We start from the raw sequence: 23,654 nt of genomic DNA, 5'->3' as shown, positions 1-23,654 counted from the left end.
ACATTTGGAGAACCAGGCAAGTTCATTGAGCCCCAAATGCCAGAGGGAAAGTGGAGGAAGACGAGGCCTGGGAGCAGGTAAGAGCCTGGTAACGCCATGCTGAGAAACACACTCAGTCCTGTGGACAGCACACGTTTCTGAGGGTTTTATACAGCGGGCAGCACATAATAGCTAAGGTTTGTGAAGCATTTACGATTTGCCAAGCATCAAACTAAGAGCCTGCATAAATTATCTCAATCCTGACAAAGAGCCAGTGAAACAGCACTATTTTATTCCTGTTTTTCAGACGAGGTACTTATGATGTGGAGCGTTCGGTAACGTGCTCAAGGTGAGAGCCTGGCCAGGGACAGAAGCCTGGGTCTATGTGACTCCAGAGCCTGCTACGCTTTTAACCAGCACCAGAATTAATCCCACTGCCCTGAAGCATCCATACAGGATCATACTAAAGTACCTTCTCTCTGCATCTAGAATAGACTGGTCACGTACCAGCCTTGGGAGAAGTAAGAAGTGTCAGTCGCCCAGGCGAGGGCTGCAGCACCCCGCGGTCGCCCTCTGGCCGCAGCGGGAGCCCGGGGCGGAGCAGGGAGTCCCCGAGGAAGACCAGTCAGCGCCGCCGCGCTGTTTCTAACCAGGAGCCTGCCTGCCTCGTGCCTCGCACACGACTGGCGCTCAGTAAATATTTACGGAAGGGAGGGAGGAGCCATGAGGTTGAAAAAGAGAGATTAAGAAGTGCCCAGCCTAGAGGACTAGGTGCAGGGTAGGAAATTCGGCATTCCTTCGCAGGGTTCGGTCTAATTCCCTGAAATTCCATCCCCATCACGCGCCCTAGTTTGCAACTTGGGGGCGTGGTCCCCGCAAGGCCTTGAGAGGGGGTTTTACGATTGGAGCAGAGCGAGGGGGCGGGGTCCGAGCGCAGGAGGCGGGGCCGAGGGGAGAGGACCTGCGATTGGGACTTGAGGCACCGCCGAGCCGCGGAGGGGGCGGGGGCCGTCAGGAGGGGCGGGGACCCGCGATGGGGAGGCGGGGCCGAGGGAGCGGGCCTGTGATTGGGACTGAGGAAAGATTGTCGGGCTGGAGGGAGCGGGGCCAGATGGAGGGGCGGGTCCCGCTCGGGGCGGGGCTGAGAAGCCGGCCTGTGATTGGGCCTCGCTGAGGCCAAGGGGGCGGAGCGCCCGTGAGGACGTGACGCTCCCGCGGAGGTGACGCCGTGCGGTTGCGCGCCCCTTCCGGCGCGGGGAGGGCGCAGAAGATTCGGGCCGTTCGGCCACAGGCCGTCTCTAGCGCCGCGGGATGTAGCGCGGGGTCCGCGGCCCCGAGCAGAGCCCGCCGCCTGCCGTAAGTTTCCCGGGGCTCCGCGGCGAGCGGGTGGGAGGGCGGGGGTCGACCGGAGCGCGAGGACCCCCGGGAGCCTCGGCGTGGGCCTGAGGCGGCAGCCGTGGAGCCGGCCTGCCCAGGCGTCCCGAGGGCTCCGAGGGCCCCGAGACCCCCGCCCGAAGCCGGCCGCGCCTCCGGCCACTCCGCGTCGGGTGTCCACGTTCGTGGCCCCTCCCGTGCGCGCCGCGTCCCCCGCTGCCAACAGCCGCGGCGGCGGCTGCCGTGCCTCCCAGTCGTCGGGGTGAGACGTCCGGGTTTGGGCTCCGACTCGGGCCCGCCAGGCCGGAGCTGAGCCTGGTCCCAACGCCGCGCGAGGCCAGCGCGGAGGGGCTGCAGGCCTGGGTCGCGGAACCGCCTCTCGGCTGGGAGTACCCGCCTGTGGTGGCCTGAGGAGCTCCAAGGTTCCTAGACCGTGAGTGTGCGCCCACCTTGATGGGGGAGAAGGGGACGTTGGTGGACAATTTGCCTTTGTTTAAGGTAGTTCCAAAAGCTGCAATGTGAGCAAAACCTAAAGTACGTTAGGGAAAAACGGAATTTCATTCCCTCAGAAGTCTCTCATTGATGCCATCCTATGTTTGAGATTTTTGGTCAAGCCTTCGAGTTTGAAGAAAATAGGTATGTTTCTCCTCGGTTTCTGGTGCTACATTGGCGAAAGGGAAACTGACAAGGCGAATTTCATTTACATAGTTTCAGGTGTCAGAGGAGCAACAGGAGGCTTACTAAGTACTTAGCTGGATTAACCAGTTTCCCCCCAGTATGTAGAAGAAAGGCTAGAAAACACAGCAGGGACTATATAGGCCACTGACTTAACTCAAGCGAACGCTGTAATGGCTGGTTCTTTTCTGAAACGAAGTGATCTTGGGATCTGTCTCCAGCTTTTCTCTCTTAATAGGGGTTGCGGCACCGGTGATGGAGCAACTGTTGTTCCTTAGGTTTTTCAGCATCCATACAGTACTAGGAACTTAGGCAGGGTGGTGTCAGACAGGTTGCAGCGTCAGGGTAATAGTTCCCAATTTGCAGCCACTAAGTTTCTTTATCCCAGGAGTAACTTCTGTGTTACCTTATAGTGGTTGATACTTGGGGAATCAATCTTGTTCCCTGTGAGCAACGTCTTAGGGTTAGACCTCCACAAAACTATACCTAACTTCTGAGTAGAATCTGAAAGCATTCCATGCTCAGTGGCCAAGAAATTACATGATCCCCAGGGGATAAACAGAAATTGTAAGCAAACACTTTGCCTGCAACTAGGAAGGAAACTCAAGACAGGGGCGCAGCCTTAACCCGGTAGGCTCCCCATTGCTAATGGATAAAGTGCACCACCGTAGGTGGGCTTTTAGGCTGTCTCCAGTTTCTTAAGTCTGGCCTCATTTTACCTTTCCAAGACTTCCTTATGGAAGGTGGATTATTCACTGCCCTGGGGACTTTGTTCTTTCAAGCCTGCCTAGGTTCATAGCACTACCCTTCTGGAATGCCTGGATCGCATCTTTACTTATCAAGATCCTTTCTTAAAATCTTCCACCATACCTTTCCTGATTATTCCAACTAAAATTGAGCTTTTCTTCTGAATTCCTCCAGCACTTTATGGCATTTAGCCTTGTAGTGGTTTTAGTAGAAAACAGAAGTTACTGCCTCCTCTTAAAATAGAGGCCAGCAGCCATGCGAAGCCACTAACTGGTCTCTTTGCCTTCTCTGTAGCCGGACAGTGCCACGTGTGTTTTGTATAATCAATAGTATTCGCAGATGGATAAAAGACATTTGAACTTCGTTCTCGGCCCGAAAGTTTTTTCTCTATTTTTCCCTAAGAAATCTCCTTGACTCCTTTACTATAAAGCCACACGGAAAGTCTTTAACACGCTTGCTACAGTCTCCTGTCCCATCTACTTGTGATCATGCTGGTGAACTAAACAGTCATCTTTAAATCCAGAAGCTTTATTAATACTAGTGGGGTATTTTCTGGTGCTGGTACTCATCAAAGTTGTTACATTTTGTCCTTAATGTCCATTTGTCCCTCATGGCACCCACTGGACTTTGTTCCTCTCACTGAACTCAAAGTTGATTCCCTTTTCCCGCTCAGAAATGTTGGGGACGTGATTAATGTTCATAAAGTTTTAGCTATCTTGGATTGAAGAGATCCTTGAAAGTGCCCTCTAGGCAAACTGATTCCAAGTGATTGGCTTTTAGACGTGCACCTAGTTTGCTTTTGTTTCATCTGGGCTTTCACAGTATAAAGTTATCACTATAATGTGTAACTATAGTGGCCATATATGTGTCATTTACTTAAAAGCCAGGTATTAAAAACAAGGACTGGTACGAAACGCCTTCATATTCCTGTATACTTTACTTTTTTTCTTTTTGTCATGGCATTTGAAAAGCTTACCTGTCTCTGGGATCAAAAAAAACAGACCCCTTCTGTTGGGATAGCTTTATCTGGAGAAGAGCTACAAAGAAAGCTACGTTGTGATTTTTCGCTGCAGACTCTAAGTCAGTGACACTGTGATCAAATAGGAAAGCTGAGGCTCCCTTACTGCAATTTGATAGTTTTCAAACATAAGTCTTTGCCTTGACTCATTTACCCCCCAGCAGTGCTATGAAAGCACCTTCCCTAAGAAAGAGAGCAGATAGAGGAGAAGATGGCTGTGTTCTTTGTCTTTACTGCTAGGCTAGCCTTGCTTTAGAACAATGTGAGTCATGTAGGCCTAAGATGGAGCTTACCCATGGAACCTCTGAGCGCCCAGAGACCCCAGATTAAAAACTCCTAGAAGAAGTTTTGTGCCTTTGACTCCAGGGAAGGAGTGTGCTGTAGCCTGGAAAACTTGGGAACTGGTTCACAAAATAAATGTCTCCAAAAGTGTGAGCTAAATAAACTCACCAGTAAATGCTGGCAGTTAAGAATCAGTCCTTTCCCTAGTTTGGCACCAGATGATCTTAGTTATAGGAGCACAAGCGCCTCCCCGCCTCCACAGCTTTATTCTCTAGTGTCATAGGGTTATCCAGCTGGAAAGCTTAGTGGTAAAGATTTATCAGCGTGAATTGAAGAAATCCCATCAAAAATGCACTCAGTGCAGTGTGGCCCAATTATAATTGCTATATTGGGTGTGGCGAGTTTGAGGGAAAATGTGTTTCCTCTAAAATAGGTAAGGATAGGAAAGCTAGTAGAAAGCTGAAGTACCTTCCGCTCTCCTGAGGTTCCCAGAGTCAGTCTTAACACTTTAGGGGCGGAGGCTGGTGGTATATAGTAGAAACTGAAACGCTTGCTTGCAGTAATTCCCAGCTGTTTGTGAGTGGCCCACTCTGTCAAGTGATATTTTCAGGTCCTAGCATTCATCATTGGCTTTTCTTTCTTGCCACACCTCCGACCCCTCTCTCTCCCTTTCCTGTCCCTGTGTTGTTACAGTTTAGAAGACCCAGCTGGACAGTGGACTTTGCTCACTGTGGTGACATGACAGCACTCAAAGTAACTGAACTTAGTGTGTGGCCATCCTAGTTTAGGGGTTCTCCGTCCACTGTCCTCCTGGAGCAGTGCAGTTGTATCACTGGTTTTGTACATATCACAGATTACCTTATGCCATCTGATTACAGGCTCTTCCAAGACAATGACTTAACTTGTTCAACTTTGTATTTTGCACAGTACCTTAAAGTGCCTTAGGGTGCTGGCCCTAAATACATTTGTTAAGTATTCAGTGAATGTGTTGGCTTACTCTGGGGAGAGGGACAGGAGGAAGCCCTACAAGCACAAGTCCATAAACCCTTAGCTAGCAACAGAAGCTAATAGGTCGTATGCTTCTTGCCTGGAATGCTGCCTCATTCATTCATTCATTCATTTTGAAATACGTGTTCTGACCAAAATCAGGGATATGTATAAATTTGTGATCCATGTAGTGTTGTATCCCAGAACCCGAGAATATCTGTATCTATATATCTGGCTTAAGCCTTAATGGCCACCCCTCAAATACTGGCAGCAGTATTCTAGAATAGCTGAGTATATTCCCCTTTTCAGACTTCTCCAAGATGCCCAAAGCTATTTATGTTTTTGCCCCAGTATAAATTATTTCTTATTTAAGCTGTTTATTCAGTAGTACTTCACTTTGAGGAAATATGTTTTGTGGTCAGCTTATTGAGAAAGATTTCCCAATGTTTCTGCTTACGTGGGTTGCCTATCTCTTGAGGTTTCAGAGGCCTCCAATTTCCTGTTCTCCTTGGGCTCAGTTGTTGGCTATGACTATGGGCTGGCGTCTCTCTTGTCAGAGTCTTGCACATTTGGAGGAAGAGGAACTGCCTGTGTGTTGACACCGAAGACAGGTCTGCGTGCACTGAGTTATGGGCGTCTGTTCTCTTGAACCAGCTCTGCCAGTAGCTTTCAGCTGTGCTTGGTGTGTTGAGCGTAGCATGACTGTTTTCAAACTTGAGGATTGCCCTCACCTGACTGCATATATCGCATGATAATCCCTGAGAAGGAATTGAGATCACTGTTGGGTAAACAAAGAACTGGTACAAGATGCCAAAGGTGGATGTCTGAACAGCCACCGGGGACGGACACGGTGCGCAGGGCTGTGCTGACTGCCCATAGGAAAGGTGTGGGTTGCCCGAGCTTCCGTTTCCTCCCCGTCATGCAGCTCGCCCCGAGTGCAGGTGTTGCCTGGCTCTCTTTGCACTGCCCTGTGCTTTTCGGGGCTCAGGTGACCCCAGTGCAAGAAAATGTGGATATTCTGGCTCCTCCTGCTGCGAGCAGGAAACGCCTTTGTTGCGGGGCTGGAAATCTTGGGGCACTTTTCCCCTCCTTTCCATACGCCTTCATCTCCCTGGGACCTGATTAAAGACTACTTCCTTAGAGGATCTATGTGCCTGTCTCAGGTCTCTGAAAAACTCGTCTGAATGGGGCGTAGGTCATCAGCTATGGCTACTGGGACAACTCGCTGAGCCGGTTGTTTGGTGGCAGAGGGCAAGGCTGGGCTGCCTCCTGCCTTCAGCCTCCCGCATCCAGGCAAGTTATTGCTGCTGTGAGGGGCGGCTGTGTGGAAAGCTTGCTGTCCAGGTGTCGAACCCGGGCTGTGATCCTATAAGAGAAGTAGTAGACCTGGCAGAGAAACTAACCACTGGGCACCTAGCCCACAGCCGAGTTCCTTTTGTGTGCGAGGCACACGTGTCAGCATTTGTAGGTAAGGCCCACCGAGTTCAGTCGGCAGTTAGCTCACGTCTAAGCCGGGGGCCTCGCAGCGGTCACAGCCGGTGTCGGCCTCCTCGTCTGCCTCCTGAGTCTCAGGGCCAGGACTTTGCAGGGCAGACTAGCTCTGGGGCTGGTGGGCTAAACGCCGCTCCGTGCGCCTGGGAGGGACTTGCGGGTGGGTAGCTGCTCTTCTGTGGTGACCGTTGGGTGCAAAAAACAAATCCTTTGGAGGCAAGCAACTAGGTTTTCAGCCTTATCTTTAAGATTAGTGAGGTTCCAAGTAAAGGGTGATAGTTAAGAGGAGAACAACAGCACTTAACTGGCCTCTAGGACTGGAGGGGCTGTGAGTCCAGGGGCTGTGTCTTAGTCCCTGTGTATTGTGTTTGGTGTTTGTGTTTGCTTTCAGTGTCTTCCATCACAAGGAACTCTCTGCCCCCTGGGGCCGAGAGACCCCACCCTTTCCCCAAGCTGAAGCCGCAGAGCATTGAGGTACCAGCCAGATGTCTTCTCACAAAGGACCTGTGGTGGCCCAGGGCAGTGGGGCTCCTGCCGGGAACAGGGAGGCGGACACAGTGGAGCTGGCTGAGCTGGGCCCCCTGCTAGAGGAGCAGGGCAAGCGGGGCGTCGCCAGCCCAACCAAAGTAAGTTGTCCCCCCAGGGCCCGCCTCTCCCCTGTTGGTCTCCCAAAGGGACTCTCCCTACCCCAGTCCTCATCACGCTGTAGTGTAGCTCTTTTTATCTGTTTTTCCCACTAAGCGGTTGCTTATACCCCAGTGCTTAGCACAAGACCTGAAATCCTGCAAGTGGCCAGTGCCTGTCTGTGGTTGAAGCAGTCAGGCAAGATTAGGCTTCGTATAATGAACAAACAAAAACCCCTGTAGCGAGTGAAGTAAGCCAGAAAGAGAAAAACAAATACTATATGCTAACACATACATATAGAACCTAAAAAAAATGGTTCTGAAGAACCTAGGGGCAGGACAGGAATAAAGACGCAGACGTAGAGAATGGACTTGAGGACACGGAGAGGGGGAAGGGGAAGCTGGGACGAAGTGAGAGAGTGGCATGGACATATATACACTACCAAATGTAAAACAGATAGCTAGTGGGAAGCAGCCGCATAGCACAGGGAGATCAGCTCGGTGCTTTGTGACCACCTAAAGAGGTGGGATAGGGAGGGTGGGAGGGAGATGCAAGAGGGAGGAGATATGGGGATGTATATATATGTATAGCTGATTCACTTTGTTATACAGCAGAAGCTAACACAACAGTGTAAAGCAGTTATACTCCAATAAAGATGTTTAAAAAAAGCCAACGTGTAGCTTTGACAAGGTGGAAGTCTCTCTCATAGAGAGAGAGTCTTGGAAGTAGCCGCCACAGGCTGGTATGGACGCTGCACCCGGGAGGCACCTGTCCTGCTCTTCCATCTCATTCTTACTGTGTCACCGAGGGGCGGGGCTGGGGGAGCAGGGCCCACCCTTCCTGAAAGCACCTGGCAGCGCTTCATGCACATCGGTGTGGTCTTTTCATTTTGCCTGAGCAAAGTTGCAGTAGCATTGCCACCCTGAGTGAAACCAAGGACTCCGTTACGGAGAGGGAGACGGGTCTGCATCAGTCTGTGTCGCGAAATCTAAGAGGAAGCATCACAGGGGAAAGAACAGCCGGGAGGAGGAGCTGCTGTCCGCACACGGCCCGGAGCCTCTCCTTGGGAGGTGAGGGCTGTCGGACTGCACGCTGTGTGTCAGGCTTCTGTGCAGCTCAGGAGGGCCTGCAGCTTCTTTCCGGAACCAGTTCTGAGGCCCTGCTCCTCCTGGGAGCTGCTGTGGATGCAGAGTTTCAGTCGCCGTGGCACCCCCAGAGCCAGTGAACAGAGAACTGCACAGATTTAAATTGTTAGGGGAATCTCTGAAACGCCGTCTTTTTCATTCTTTTGAGCATTCAGTGATCTGGAAGAGAGAAATATTCGGGAAAATGGGGCAAGTTCAGAACCGCTGTGTTAGCGATGAGGGTGGGCTTTTGGGACTTGCAGAGCATGTAGGCCTGGTGCGCTAGTCCCGTGTGCCTCGGGTGCCGGTCTCCATCCGTCTGTCCCCCATGTGCTGCGTTGGGCTTTCGCTCCAGCATTTACGGAGTTGTAAACTCGTGCACTGTCATGCCGTAGGAGAAAAGGCCACAAGGCCGGTGTGTGGGAGAGACGCTGGGCAGAGAGCAGTGAGTTGGGGTTTCTCTGGATCGCTCACTCTGGACTAGGGAACTCCTGGGGTGTGTGTGTGTTTCCTTCGTTCCTGCAGGCCGAAGAAGAGCGGGTACGTGCAGTGCCTCAGGAAGAGGAGGAGGAGGTGCGGGTGCTGACGCTGCCCCTGCAAGCCCACCATGCCATGGAGAAGATGGAGGAGTTTGTGTACAAGGTCCTGTCCTGGAACGGGGAGGGCAGGCTCACCTGGGCTCCCCGCACCTGGCGGGCACGCCCTGGGGGGAAGAGCTTTCGCTCCTGTGCGTGGGCTTGCTTTCCTTTACGGTGAAGTAAATCAAGGGGAATCTGGCTAAATTTTTACTGCCTACTGTGTTGGCGTTGCTCAGAATATATTCTAAAACAGGAGTTCTTACCTGTTTTTGCTATTAGTCCCTTTGGCAGTCATCAAAATGTTAGAATGTGATACAGTAACACGGCACCTTTATTAATACGTTAGCTATGCATGACAAGCTATAATGTATTTTATTAGAATTTATCATTTCTAAGTGGTAATCAGTAGAAATAATATTTTGATATCTGCAAAACTAGTGTATGAAAATATCTGTGATTTCTATTGGTGACAGAGTCACAAATTCTAATACTAGACTTGCTCACACTTACAACTGGGGGAAATGTTAAATTTAGTTAGAAGTGATTGAAAATAAAAATTTTTTTCCATCCAAATTTCCAACACAGTCCATTGTCCATACGTCCCAGGTTAAGAAGCCCTGCTTTGAAAAGTCATAGGCTCAACCCAGTGAGAACGTAGTATCTAAAGGGGGGAAAGGATGGACAGGCGGCCACCAGAGTCTCCGGGGGCAGAGGGCAGAGGGGTAAATGTATATTTTTAAAACCATATATATAATTTCTATTTCCTTGTTTTCATTCACTACATCTACTGAATTTTAAAACTCAAGTAGCTGAAGGGAGGTCCTGCCATATTCTCTTTAAAGACTGAGAAACACTTATCTACTTACCTAAGCGTATCCAGGTGAACTATCATGACACAGAACAAAGCCATTCACAAGTCGTCGGTCCTGGGGCGACCTCGCTCGTGCTGTGTCTTGGCTTCTCTGGCCTCAGGCTGGCCCCACCGTTCCCTGGGCCCCTCTGGAGCCAGCCTGACGCTCTCCTTCACCCCTTGTCCTTGGGGCGGCTCGCGTCCTCGGGGCCCCGCTCAGAGAGTGTGTGGTTGCAGGTCTGGGAGGGGCGCTGGAGGGTCATCCCATACGATGTGCTCCCCGACTGGCTGCAGGACAACGACTACCTGTTGCACGGCCACAGGCCGCCCATGCCCTCCTTCCGCGCCTGCTTCCAGAGCATCTTCCGCATCCACACGGAGACCGGCAACATCTGGACCCACCTGCTTGGTGAGTGGTATGGGTGGAGGATTGGACTTTCTGTCTCCTTAAACGCCAGCACTTGTACAGCCTTTGTCCATGGGAAAGAAAAGCAACGTTGTTGTGACAGTTTGACAGCTGGCATCGTGCCTTTAAACTACCAGTGAGCTTGCTGGGCCCTTCGTCGCTGGTCTGTAAGGCGGGGGTGGGGGGGCCTAGAAGCGGAGGAGATGACGTCCTCTGTGGTCAGAACCATCCCCGGTGCAGGCAGCTCCTTCCACTTCACAGTCCCCGCAGTAGAAACAAAACGCCAGCATTTCAGAGGATGCTCTTTCTGTCTGGGTTTGTGTGACGGGTGCCGTTTTCTCCGGAAGTTGTCGACTGCGGTGCCCACAGCTCAGCCTGTAGCTTTAATGCTGGCTTAAATCATCACACGTTCCCTTTTTCCTCAGGCCTCTTTTCTCTCCGTCCTGTAGGTTTTGTGCTGTTTCTCTTTCTGGGAATCCTGACCATGCTGAGACCAAACATGTACTTCATGGCCCCCCTTCAGGAGAAGGTGGTGTTCGGGATGTTCTTCCTGGGCGCGGTGCTCTGCCTCAGCTTCTCCTGGCTCTTTCACACCGTCTATTGTCACTCAGAGAAGGTCTCTCGGACCTTTTCCAAGTGAGTGAGAAGATCGTCGGTAGGGACACCTTGTGATCCAGGTCCTGGCAGCGTCCTGGAAACTCCAGCAACTCCTAAAGATTCCCTGATGTGCCAGAGGAAGGGCTTTCTGTTTTGCTGGTATAAGAGGATCAGGAAACTTTTCTCTTAAGTCCTTCATGAGAAGTTTCACTGCAGCCTCCTTAACAGATGGAGCCCAGTTGTGGGTATATTTTCTCCCTGTGCAGTGCTGCCCTTTGTGAAACTTGGAGTACCAGTGGGCTGCTCTCTCGGACCGAGTACCCAGTCCTGTCCTACCTTCCTGGTGGCCCAAGCCGTTCAGGGCGTGGCAAAGTTTCTGTGCTCCGTCCTGCTGGAGCTCCGACCCACCGGTCCAGTGAAGCTTATCTTTGCTGCCCGCCTATTGCTGGAAGCCCCAGATGTCCATCCTCTAAGGCTCTCCTTATTCCCCAGTTCTGAGCCTGGAGTTCTGTTTGTTTGCTTTTTTTGTTGGTGGTGGTGGTGGTTTTGGAGGTGATGGTGAGTTATTTTGTTTTTCTCAGTAACACCAGTAACAAGAATACATTTTTATCTTTAAGAAGTCGACTAAAACAGAACAGTACACCTTAATAATACTCCCAATTTAAGGGTTTTGTTTTTAGAACTCAACCTATCCGAACTGGGGAATACTCAGAGCCCTTCCTGCGTGGAAGCTGGAGACTGGCTGGAATATGGTGGAATTCCTGAATTTAAGTATCCATGAGGGGGATGTAGCTGTTCACAGCCAGGGGAAAGGGATACAGTTCAGACTTTTCCACTGCAAAATAGAAGTGCTTGACCTCATGGGGTTTTGATTCAGGATATAGGACAGATCGTATGGGAAGTGAGGGGCTGGGGGCGGTCACGTCTGAGAGCCGCTGGAGAACAGAAAGCCCTAGGAGCTCTTCACTTCTCCCACCGCTCCGCTCATTCTGTGGCTTTTTTCAGGCTGGACTACTCAGGGATCGCCCTGCTCATCATGGGGAGCTTCGTGCCCTGGCTCTATTACTCCTTCTACTGCTCCCCGCAGCCACGGCTCATCTACCTCTCCAGCGTCTGTGTCCTGGGCATCTCTGCCATCATTGTGGCCCAGTGGGACCGGTTTGCCACTCCTAAGCACCGGCAGACAAGAGCAGGTGGGTCGGAAGACAGAGTGGAAACCTCATAGGTATTTGGACCTTGAGTCCAAGGGGGTCAACCCTGGGCCCTGACCTGTGTTTAGAACTGATCTGTGTTTAGAACTGATCTGTGTTTAGAACTTTCAAAACAGCGTGCATTTTCAAAGCTCAGTTCTCCCCCAGGTTTCATACTATTTCAGTAAAATGTTAATAGGACAGATAATTACCAACCTGGTCAATGAGCTACAAGTATAGAAATGACTGCTCTTATATTTGGTTTGAGGAAGTTAAAAAATGTACAAAGCAGTCATTTTAGTAACCTGAGGGTCGCTGAGCTCAAACCAAGGGGCTAAAATTAAACCACCCAAAGTTATTTTACTAAGGAATGGAAGGCTTGGCTTGGTAAGTAAAATACCCTGGGCATAAACACTGTTACCAAGTAACATGATGGCTGTGAGCATAAACATCTTCCTGTTGTCTCATCCAGACTCAAGCTTTATTACTCGCAGCAACACATCGATTAGCACTAGTCTTCGGTCCCTTTAGACTTAACATCTGCTGTGTTTTAACCTTCATTTAAAATAATTAAGTATTCATCAAGTGCCGACCATGTGCCAGACTGATGCTTTACCAAGGCCGTCTGCAGAAACGGAGAGGCAGTCCCTGCCCTGCGGTTGCGTGTATGGCCGTGGTGTTGAGCCGGCACCCATTCTGTCCGTCCGTTTACTTACTTTGTGTCCAGTGGCCACTGATGACTTCCAGTCTGGGTCTCTCTGTCTCCTCAGGAGGTCAGGGTCCTGACCTTAATGGGAAACCTGTCTTGCTCCTCCCTGGCTGGCAAACTACCTGAGGCCTCACCATGTCAGTTCTGTACCCAAGGCAGCCATCAGGAAGTTCTGACCTACATGGTCGCCTCGGCTGCTTCACGGATAGTGAAGAATGTGAGACGTTTGTTCTTGGCGCTCCTTAGGAGGGAATAGCTATATCAGCATCTACACAGCCTTCTTCCCATTCTGAATGTTAAAGAAGTGTCTGCTGAGTGTTCTCCATCTTGCGCTAAATTTCCAATAAACATGTACTGTTCACCAGAAAGTAGCTCATCAGAGTGAGACAGCAGTGCCTTCCAAGCGGTACTGTTTCCATGCCTGACGCTCTTGTGTCTGCTTTGTTCAGGGGTGTTCCTGGGGCTTGGCTTGAGCGGCGTCGTGCCCACCATGCACTTTACAATCGCGGAGGGCTTTGTCAAGGCCACCACGGTGGGCCAGATGGGCTGGTTCTTCCTCATGGCTGTGATGTACATCACCGGAGCCGGCCTTTATGCCGCGCGGATTCCTGAGCGCTTCTTCCCTGGAAAATTCGACATATGGGTAAGAAACGACACTTCAGTGGGGCCTGTGGTGGTGAGACCGGCCCACAGGTAGAGCTCGGAGTCAGAGGCAGTGAGAGACATGGGTCAGGTAGTGTCTGGGGGTGCACACGAGTTCCTACATGCATGTCCATGCATGTAGGTGGGAGAATGGCGGGGAGGGGAGTGACCGATAGTAACATTTTGGCGTATCCCTGACAGGGCTTAAAAATTTTTTTTCTCCAACAAATCTATCACTTTTATGATGTAAAAAACTTTAGGGAGGAACGAGGAAAGGCGAGTGCCTTCTCCACTGCCTCCAGCCTTCCGTGCCGTCACCCTGAAGCCCCTCTCTTGTGTTCCTGCAGTTCCAGTCTCATCAGATCTTCCACGTCCTGGTGGTGGCAGCCGCCTTCGTCCACTTCTACGGGGTCTCCAACCTTCAGGAGTTCCGATACGGCCTGGAAGGGGGCTGTACTGACGACTCCCTCCTCTGAGCCGCCCCGCAAGGGCACAGCAGGAACTTCCCAAGTGCTTTTAAAATAACTTCTTTGCTGAAGTGAGAGGAAGAGTCTGAGTTGTCTTGTTTCTAGAAGAAACCTCTTAGAGAATTCAGAACCAACCGAGCTTCAGCCCACTTCACACTCACCGGGCAATAAACTCTCCATTCCCTCGCTGAGAGCAGTGGGGATGGGCAGACGTGGCCGCACGCCCCTCGGTAAGGCGACTACTGTCCCCTCACAGAGACGGGGCTTTGAAGCTCATGTTGAGAGTTTACCCCTCCTCCAACCGTTCTGGGGAAAAATGATGGACTGGGACTCTTCAGAAATTCTGTTTCTGGAAGAAACTGTCCCTCCCTCACCCCTGTCTTGACTTTGTAACCTGGCTTATAACAGGCCATCCGTTTTTGTAGCACACTTTTGAGAAACAGTTACAACCTCGTCCATCTTTCTAGGGCCTGGACTTGCTCACACAGCAGGAAGAGCAAAGCCACCAACTTTTACACAGCTGGCTAATCATGGAAGTGTGTCCAGGCTTCAAATAACTTGAGTTTTAATGTTTTCTTGGCAGAGTAATGTAAAATTAAAGTGGGGAAAGATATTTAATATTTAATACTAAGCTTTAAAAAGAAACCTGCTATCATTGCTATGTATCTTGATGCAAAGACTATGATGATAATAAAAGAGTACAGAAGACACTTGGCATTCAAAGATTTAACATGTGTGGTCTCAGCTATTTGCAAAGGATTAAGTCCAAAGGATTAAAACCAGTAAAATCATTGCAGATTCTGCTGAGGCACAAATCTGAATCATAGGTATTGACAGGCTGGCGTGTGCGGGCCAGCGAATGAGCCTAACGGAACTCCTAGCACGTGCTGCTCCAGGCCGCTTTACGTGTCTCCACTTAGCGCACAGACATTTCCTGGAGAAGTTGGTGTCGTGCTGCAGTAGAGTTCAGTAATTAGAAGATACCGGGCTTCCCTGGTGGCGCAATGGTTGAGAATCTGCCTGCTAATGCAGGGGACACAGGTTCGAGCCCTGGTCTGGGAAGATCCCACATGCTGTGGAGCAACTAGGCCCGTGAGCCACAACTACTGAGTCTGCGCGTCTGGAGCCTATGCTCCACAACAAGAGAGGCCGCGATAGTGAGAGGCCGCGCACTGCCATGAAGAGTGGCCCCCGCTCGCCACAACTAGAGAAAGCCCTCGCACAGAAACAAAGACCCAACACAGCCATAAATAAATAAATAAAATTAAAAAAAAAAAGAAGATACCTGCCTTGTGAGCATCAAAGGTCTACTACATGATATTAATACTCTAGACTTTAGTTCTTTTAAAACTGCCCTGATTAAGGTCTCTTCAAGAGGTTATTCCATGGCTTTTTGTGCCTTTGCAAATTTTCCCCAGCCTGACAACGAGTTCTGTTCATTGGATGCAAAAGGCCTGCAGTAGTCACTTCTGAGCTAGTGTAGGCATTGGACGGGAATCTTTTTTTTTTTTTAATTTAATTTCTGGCTATGCCGGTCTTAGTTGCAGCACGAGGGATCTTCGTTGCAGCATGCAGACTTCTTAGTTGCAGCATGTGGACTCAGTTGCAGCATGTATGCGGGATCTAGTTCCCTGACTAGGGATCGAACCCGGGCCCCTTGCACTGAGAGTGTGCAGTCTTACCCACTGGACCACCAGGGAAGTCCCCACATGGGAATCTTATTGAGTTGCAGAGTTGGGTTCACTTTAAGGGTCAAGTTTGTACAACTAGGAGAACAAGTGATCCTTTTAAAACTAATCCAACTAGGCCAACAAATCTCTACCTCCAGTGGTAATCGGGGAAGTGTAAATTAAAACCAAACTGATAAACCATTTTACTCCTATCAGATTGGCACAAATTAAAAGTCCTAAGACTGAGTGTTGGTATGGATGTGAAGCAGACCAGATGCTGCTGGTGGAACCATAGGACCACTTTGGACATGGTGGAGTATACATGTTACAACATTCAAACATTACATGAAACAATACAATGTGAGATGCATCTGATATCTATCCTAGGTTACTTCATTTAAAAAATGCTGGTTCTGGGGTTTCCCTGGTGGCACAGGGTACACGGGTTCGAGCCCTGGTCTGGGAAGATCCCACGTGCCGCAGAGCAACTAAGCCTGTGTGCCACAACTACCGAGCCTGCGCTCTAGAGCCCGCAAGCCACAGCTACTGAAGCCCGCGCACCTAGAGCCCGTGCTCCGCAACGAGAGGCCACCGCAGTGAGAAGCCCGTGCACCACAATGAAGAGTGACCCACTGCTCGCCGCAACTGAAGAAAGCCCACGCACAGTGACACAGCCAAAAATAAATTTTTTTTTAAATGCTGGTTCTGACCCACTAAGTTTCATAACTCACCAATGGGTCACAACTCACATTCTGAAAAACATTACCCTTGAGAAACTCAGCTTGTACTAACAGATTCATTGTAGCTTTGCCTAGTAGCAACATACTGCAGACAAGCCAACCATCCAGAACTTTGAGTGGAAAAATAAATCTTGGTTTATTCTTATGATGAAACACTATTTAGCAGTGAGAGCTAGTTACAGTGATGACAACATGGTTGAATCTCAAGATTCGGAGGAGGGAGTGGGGCTGCTTGGAGTAATATATCTGGTGTGATTGCACTGATGTACTGTTCAGAAATGTGCAAAGTTAATGATAGCTTAAGGGTATAAACATGGTAAATACTTTAAAAAAGGAAATGTTAATTCAGAAAAATGGTTACCTCTGAAGGGGAAAGGACAGGGTAACATACTGGATATTTCTAAAGTAAAGCTTATATTTATTAAATTGGAGGTGCATACCTGGGTATTCTTTATACTGTGATCACTTTTTCTTGCATATATAATAAGTATATCTGTTTAATACAAAACATTTTTAAATTTAAAAAAGTACTTAGGGAGCTGATAGCAGAAGTCTCAAACTGCTGACCTGCAGGCCGCAAACATTCACAAACGTGACCTGTTTGGAAACAGTCAACCTCGGCCCAGTAGCGGCTGTGTCTTTACAGAGGGCTGCACTCTCAGGTTCATCCTCGGCCCTACCCAGCAGTGTGGTCACCTGCTTGGCCCCCGGAGGCATCTGAGTTTGCAACCACTAGTATAGAAAGAACTGGAAGGAAACAGACCACATCTGGTCCAACTCCATCCATGTTGTGCTTGAGGAAATATGAGACCCCCAGCAATTGGTGAGACCCCATGTGTATGTGCTTCATCATCTTCCAGTAGACAGGACCAGGGAAACAGTCTGAGCGAGACATCTTTGATGTCTTGAGCATCTTCTTTGTACTTTTCATGTTATTTTGTCTTTCTTTTTAACCCTGTTAAGTAGGTGGTATTATCCCATTCCACAGATGAAGAAATTAAGGCCCCCAAAGGCCAAAACTTTTTCACAAGATGACAGGATTGCAGTATCTGAATCCAGATCATTCTGACTTAAACCCCAGGTTCTAAAGCCTCAGATCATTTAAAAATCCTGATTTCACTATCCCTTACCTTTACCAAAACTGCTAACTAGCAGCAGGTGAATATTACCTTCTTTCTCTAACTGCATGCTATGGTTCATTCACTTCCTAAATACTTGTTGAGGACCTGCGGTGTGCCAGGCAATATAGGAGAAAAGTAAGTGATGACAGAAACATTGATAAGTTTTGATTAAAGAGAGGCCAAGAATAAAAGCTAAGAATCTGACTCTGTCCTCTTCCTATCAATAAGTAAACAATTAGGGAAGAGACTAATCTGTAGCTATAGAACATCTATTGTCTTGCAATCTAAAAAAGGTTCAGCACCTTTGGAGAAGTTTGGGAGAAGTCCTTGATGTAAAAGCGGTTCACAGAGGAGTCCCATCTCCCCCAGAAAGTGCCTTCCTTAGTATCTGTGTTATCACTGGTCAGGGGCAGGAACCAGCCCTTGGGAGGCATGAGGTAGGCCTGGGTGCAAATTCATGATGAATTTCAAAGCAGCAGCTGGGCCCCTGCTGTGATTACATTCAGTAATTAAGAGGCACATTCTCATTTCTGCCATACTCTGGTGGCACAAAAATGCAATGCACTCTGCCTAGCTGGTTTAGAGATTTGACCTATATTCTACGTACCTGATCTAGAGTTCCACAGCACATCCCCGTTTTCCCTTACTGAAACCCTTCAGTAGCTGTAAACACCCAGAGTCATCCCTGGAGTCCAAACAAAAAGGCAGGGCAATGTGTGGAACCTGGGTGATTTGACTCACCTCATGCAGACACAGCCCTCCAACAACGGACTTAAGAAACTCAGAATCACTCTGGGCTGTAGCGTACTGAGTCAGATGTCCAAACGACTCGAAATATTCTCACTTGAGGACTGTGTTCCCACAACTTAAGCACTCAGAACACGCTAGGGCTGTACCCTTGAAGAAAACAGAAGCCTGAACTAGTTCCCACAGTGTGCTGGCTTTCTTGCTAGCAGTTTCTCCATCTTTTACTCTCAGGAAAAGGAGTGCGCATATTCTAAACAAAGCCTCTTTTATTAAGTTCCCTCTCATATTTGGAAAAACTCAGTTTAGCAGCCAGGAATTAGGCAATATCATTAAAGCATCTGGGTGCTATTCTGCAACCAGAAAACAAGGTATTGTTTTTATTTAAATTATACATATTTTTAATTCACATGATGCAAAATTCAAAAGGCATAAAAATATACAGAGGAAAAAATCTCCCTCCCGCCCTGTCTCCCAACCAACCAGTTCCTCTCTCCAAAGAAACTAATGTTACTACTCTATTTTGTATTATTCCAAATGCAATTTTTATACATATACAGGCAAGTACTATTTATATTTCCCCAACCCTTTTACACAACTAATAGCAAAGTATGCACACTTTTCTCAACTTCATGGTACTGAACTGTATGGATGTACTATACGTTACTGAACCAGTCTCCTACTGATGGGCGTTAAACTTGTTTTCAATACAATCTACAAACAACCTTGCACACACATCATTTTACATGTGTGTGAATGTATACACAGGATAGATTTATTAAAATCGCTGTTAAAGGATATCTGCATTCATCACATTTTGGTGAACTTTTCCAAAATGCCCCCCATAAAACTTGTACCAATCCTGCACTCACAATATGTAAATCAGAGAATTTTAGATCAGAGATACGATATGAGAGATGGAAACACTACGTAAAATTAGACTGCTACCCACTTGGCTATAGTTTTATTATCCCTAAAGAATCAAAGGCCCCACAGAGGAAAACAGTACAAACACAACTGGTTTGGACCTTCACATGAACTGAATCAAGGAACCTCATTCCCTTCTGAACTACTGAGATAAGTCCGCCGAAATCAATCAGAAGCTCCGCATCCAAGAGCTGTGAAAGGCAGCAGAAGCGGAATAGGGAGATGAGGACTCCCGGGACTTCTAAGAAGATCCTTCGCAATCTCCCTCGCAGTGTGCAGCTTCTAGAGACCGCCAGTTCCTTCCACTTAACTGTCTCGGAGTGCAGAAGCAGAGGAGAACCACCCAGTGGTGATGACAGGCCCGACTGTGATGCAGAGAACGCTGAAGTCCATGGTCGAAGGACTCAGAGGATTCTCACCACAGCGATGGTCGGCCCGAAAAGGCCATTGTGGACAATGGAAGTTAAGAAATTGGAAGCCTCCGTGGGTTTTCTCGATGTAAGAGGGCTCCTGAATACCTGTCAGGTAAAACACGCCCTGCAGTCAGCCCCTTAGCTTAGAAAGCTCTGGAATCCTCTCAGTCCGCCGCGCCTCGCGGCCCTGGGGAACATCGTCTCAGCCGGTCACCTGGCTGGGGATGCACCCAGGCCCTCGCGCCCGAACCCCCCTCCGCCCCCAGTTCCCCGCCCCCAGTCACCCAAACCCTCCTCGCTGCTTTCTCCAGACTCGCAGAAGCCGGCAATGCACACCCGCGGGTCACGTGACGTGGCCACTCACGTGACAGGACGGGCGTGACGTCATCACCGCGCGCGGCCGCCGGGACCGCGCCGGAGCCTCCGGGTCGGGGCGGCGGCGCTTGGGTTCTTCCCGGGCCGCCCGCTCGCCCCGCGCCCAGCCCACGGGCCGGAGCGCAGGTGAGTGGCCCGGGGGCGGTGGCCGAGGCCCTTCCCTCCCGCCCCTCCCACCGTCGTCCCCTCCGGGCGAGGAGGAATCTACTGGCGTGCAGCGCCCCGACCTCCGCCTGCAGGTTGTCGGGTAGGACAGCATCGCTCCTCGCCCGCCGGGAAGGCGGCCCCTCCGCAATTCGACGCCGCCCAAGGCTTCCGCGGCGCAGCCGCTCCACCGGGAGGCTGGCGGGAGCCCTGGGCCAGGTCACCTCTGGGCGGAGGGCGGAGGTCGAGAACCCCGGGAGGGAGACCAAGCCGCGTTGGGGTAGCGTTGGTTTGACAGGCCGAGCCAGGTCGTAACCCCCCGAGAAGGTCTTCACCGTAAAGGGGGGAGGGGGGGGTCTGTGCAGACCTTTCTCACATCTCCAGAGTTGAAACTAAGTTGACTTAAGGAAAATCTTTTTGAAAATCATCTTATGCTTTGATGAATCACCTTTTCTGTAAAATGGGTCTTGCGGAGTGGTTGGAGCGCTCATAGAAGAATAATACGCTAAGTATAAACAGGAGTAGATGAGAATTTAGGATCTCGTTTTTCCTATTCATATGAAATTATGGTTGTGAGTTGTGGACTCTTGAAAACCATAGATTGATTTTATTTTCTTGGATCCTTTCAGAAAGTTTTGGATTCCACATAAGACAGACTCTCTTAATAACCATTTCATTCCCCAGAAATTGTCCTGGAAGCAAATAAACAACAACAACAAAAAAAGAGTGTGACTAAAGCCTGTCAACAACCACGAAAGTACTTCTTACATTGATTCTTTTTTATATGTAACCTGTTGATATTACTGAGTTCATTTAATTGATGCATACAGGTGAACTTTACAAGTGACTGGCTATGGCCGTAAAATCAGTAGTAGAGTTTTGATAGGTTTCTATCCTAGTAAGTCTCTCTCTCTCAGTATAGAAGAATTACTGCAAATATTGATTTGTTAATGCTGATTGATGTTTACAAATAGAGTAAGGAGACCCTTCTATAGAAGAGCTTCAGTAGCTTAAGAGAAAGTTCATAAATAAGCTTGCATGGTTTCCATTATTCAGTATAGGTATTGGGTCCTCCTTTGAAGTTTCACTTTAAGAAGAAATCCAGATATAGTTGGAAGTCATCATAAATAATTATTTGTGTGCTTCTTTAGAAAAAAAGTTTATTTTTACTGATACTGGCCTTTATTGCCCTAGGTTGAATATGCAGTTTTTCTTTTCTTGTGTTCAATTACTAACCATTTATTATACACTTGCTAGGAGAGAAAAAAAAATATAAAACAGGGTCCCCACCCTCTAAATATTTACCTACTTAATCTACTTAAGCGTTAGGGTTATATTAAAAATAGCGATGTCACACTGTTAAGAAATTTTATCTTCTCACTTTATCATGTGAGACAGCAGCCTTGTGAAGATAGGCAGGAAATGTATAGTCTCTTTCTACTTACAGTACAGTTGCATACTGATTACAATAAATGTCAAGTGATTTGGGTACTCGATGATAATGGAATTCAGAGGAAGAAGAGATCATTTTTACTCGGGATAATTAGTGGCTAGATTGTGTTGGTAATACCAGGTATAGGAGTGCTTCCTACTTGTGGATGTTTGAGTCTGATGGAGCCTCCTTAATTTGTAAAGCTAATTGAATATATTTAGTTTCTCCAGTCCTTCAAATATGCTCATTGTTTTTTTTTTTCTCTCTTGTACCTGCAGAATCCAAGGATCCCTTTCATTCTCTGTCCATATTGCCTGATGGGAGGCATTATGGCCCCCAAAGACATAATGACAAATACTCATGCTAAATCCATCCTCAATTCCATGAACTCCCTCAGGAAGAGCAATACCCTCTGTGATGTGACACTGAGAGTGGAACAGAAAGACTTCCCTGCCCATCGGATTGTGTTGGCTGCCTGCAGCGATTACTTCTGTGCCATGTTCACCAGTGAGGTAAGTGGTGAGTCATCTCCTCACAAGTTGAACCTCACACATGTCACTTCACAGTTGTCTCATTTCACTGAATAAAATAGTAGAAGTCTGATGTAATAGTGAATTTCTATAGTATGGTGTTAAATGGGCCAACTCTGGATAAGATTTGCCACTTAGTTTTCTCATCTCTGAATGGGGGATAATAGTAATACACAATAGCATACGGTTACTGTTACAGTTACTTGAGAAAATTACATATGACCTGCTTAGAACAATGTCTAGCATGTAGTAAAACAAATACCAGCTATTGGATTTTACTTACTGCCTTTTTAATTTAAATTTATTTATTTATTTATTTTTGGCTGTGTTGGGTCTTCGTTTCTGTGCGAGGGCTCTCTCCAGTTGTGGCAAGTGGGGTCCACTCTTCATGGCGGTGCGCGGGCCTCTCACTATCGCGGCCTCTCTTGTTGTGGAGCACAGGTTCCAGATGCTCAGGCTCAGTAGTTGTGGCTCACGGGCCTAGTTGCTCCGCGGCATGTGGGATCCTCCCAGACCAGGGCTCGAACCCGCGTCCCCTGCATCGGCAGGCAGATTCTCAACCACTGCGCCACCAGGGAAGCGCTACTTACTGTTTTTTAAATTTGTTTTCCTTCTTCTAAAGTTTAATATTTTAAAGTGAATACTGGGGAAGAGGGAGGGGGGAAGGAAAGAGGAGTGAGCCTCAGTCCTCATCCCATTCCTTCTAACAATATGTGGAGAAAATCAGTCTTCATTCTACCAGTGAAGGCTTTAGAGTAATTGCAAATGAGAGGGAGAGGGCTTAGTGCCTGACTCTGTGGGTGTTTGAAGTATCACCTAGAAAAATATGCTGGCTCTGGAGCACAAGCCTTTAACAAGGGAATTAGAAACAGGTTGGCTTGGCAAGAAAAGAGGTAGTGCTCTCAGAGTACTAGGAAAAAGACTGCCTTAGTAATTGCCTGGCCAGACAGCTAAGATGTGAAGGAGGCTGCTTGGTGAATCGTGAGGGACTCAGCTGAGCAGAGGGGACCACTGCAGACCTCAGTTCCCAATATCTCGTCTGATTTTTTAATTTTAAATAAATTGTCTTCATTTCTTTTTAAGCTTGAATGGTGAGTACACCACTTGATTATATCGTTTATCTCTACTTATATGTATGGCTGACGTATTTCATTACAGTAACACTTTTTAAAAAATCCTCTCAACCACCAGGGTTTTATCAGTGCGGGTGTTGCTGCTGACCTGAGTGGGAGAGATCGTGTCATGAGAATGTCAGTAACTGCCTTTTACGGGCAGATGCTGTGTTAGGTGATTGTCGCCTCCCACTCACCCCAGGGGTGGTTGTTACCATCTCATTTTGCAAATGAAGAAATAAGGTCTCAGGTGCTAAATGCCTTATAGCCTGTAAATGGTAGAGGGGATTTAATCCTAAATTAACTTAGCTTGATTCTGATTTTGCTGTTCTAGTTGTAAAGCCAGAGTCGTGTGTGCTGCTGAACCAGCGCTCAGTCACATGGCTGGTAGGGAGAATGCGGAAGCCTGACACGTCGCCCCAGCAGACCCAGACTAATTTTTTTCTTTTAATATTTATTTATTTATTTATTTTTGGCTGAGTTGGGTCTTAGTTGCTGCACGCGGGCTTTCTCTAGTTGCAGCGAGCGGGGGGCTACTCTTCATTGCGGTGTGCGGGCTTCTCATTGCAGTGACTTCTCTTGTCACGGAGCATGGGCTCTAGGTGCGTGAGCTTCAGTAGTTGCAGCACTTGGGCTCAATAGTTGTGGCTTGCGGGCTCTAGAGCGCAGACTCAGTAGTTGTGGCTCGTGGGCTCTAGAGCACAGG

The 23,654-nt window shown here is 48.6% G+C and overlaps 2 protein-coding genes and 1 long non-coding RNA gene across 10 annotated transcripts in view; 2 read left to right on the top strand and 1 right to left on the bottom strand.

The window, feature by feature from the left end:
* Positions 1-1,180: 1,180 nt before the first annotated feature.
* On the top strand, positions 1,181-14,450 carry ADIPOR1 (adiponectin receptor 1). 4 transcript variants are annotated; one of them, XM_033415943.2, is made up of 9 exons: positions 1,202-1,335; positions 6,206-6,355; positions 6,945-7,179; positions 8,827-8,943; positions 9,967-10,138; positions 10,585-10,771; positions 11,738-11,925; positions 13,081-13,274; positions 13,621-14,450. In XM_033415943.2, the coding sequence occupies exons 3-9, from the start codon at positions 7,039-7,041 to the stop codon at positions 13,747-13,749; spliced, it is 1,128 nt and encodes a 375-aa protein (XP_033271834.1). In that variant the 5' UTR covers positions 1,202-1,335; positions 6,206-6,355; positions 6,945-7,038; the 3' UTR covers positions 13,750-14,450. The 4 variants fall into 4 exon arrangements, with proteins under 4 accessions (XP_004285430.1, XP_033271835.1, XP_033271834.1 ...); XM_004285382.4 differs by lacking the exon at positions 6,206-6,355 and having other exon boundaries at positions 1,181-1,335; XM_033415944.2 differs by lacking the exon at positions 6,206-6,355 and having other exon boundaries at positions 1,181-1,335; positions 13,534-13,734.
* A 3,816-nt stretch (positions 14,451-18,266) lies between these two features.
* On the bottom strand, positions 18,267-19,858 carry LOC117198602 (uncharacterized). Its single transcript, XR_004479814.2, has 2 exons — positions 19,720-19,858; positions 18,267-19,460 (listed from the first exon to the last, which is right to left on the bottom strand). It is a non-coding gene; the product is annotated as an uncharacterized LOC117198602 (long non-coding RNA).
* Positions 19,399-23,654, top strand: part of KLHL12 (kelch like family member 12) — a 28,594-nt gene continuing 24,338 nt past the window's right edge. For 3 of the 5 annotated variants that reach the window (XM_012538918.3, XM_033415952.2, XM_049706962.1), the window contains exons 1-2: positions 19,711-19,856; positions 21,585-21,818. In XM_012538918.3, the coding sequence (XP_012394372.1) occupies positions 21,624-21,818 (195 nt within the window). In that variant the 5' untranslated portion in view covers positions 19,711-19,856; positions 21,585-21,623. Of the gene's footprint in view, positions 19,464-19,710; positions 19,978-21,574; positions 21,819-23,654 lie in introns of those variants that run through there. The other 2 variants (XM_033415953.2, XM_033415950.2) reach the window with 2 other exon arrangements.

This window comes from Orcinus orca, chromosome 1, assembly GCF_937001465.1.
Source record: "Orcinus orca chromosome 1, mOrcOrc1.1, whole genome shotgun sequence".
NCBI classification, from domain to species: domain Eukaryota; kingdom Metazoa; phylum Chordata; class Mammalia; order Artiodactyla; family Delphinidae; genus Orcinus; species Orcinus orca.
This window is presented reverse-complemented; position numbering and strand designations above follow the sequence as displayed.

Excerpts from the sequence above, each read along its gene's own strand:
- ADIPOR1 (XM_004285382.4), top strand. The coding sequence starts at position 7,039 with ATGTCTTCTCACAAAGGACCTGTGGTGGCCCAGGGCAGTGGGGCTCCT. Across the intron at positions 7,180-8,826 it reads GCGTCGCCAGCCCAACCAAA|GCCGAAGAAGAGCGGGTACG; the intron begins GTAAGTTGTCCC and ends TCGTTCCTGCAG. Across the intron at positions 8,944-9,966 it reads TGGAGGAGTTTGTGTACAAG|GTCTGGGAGGGGCGCTGGAG; the intron begins GTCCTGTCCTGG and ends GTGTGGTTGCAG.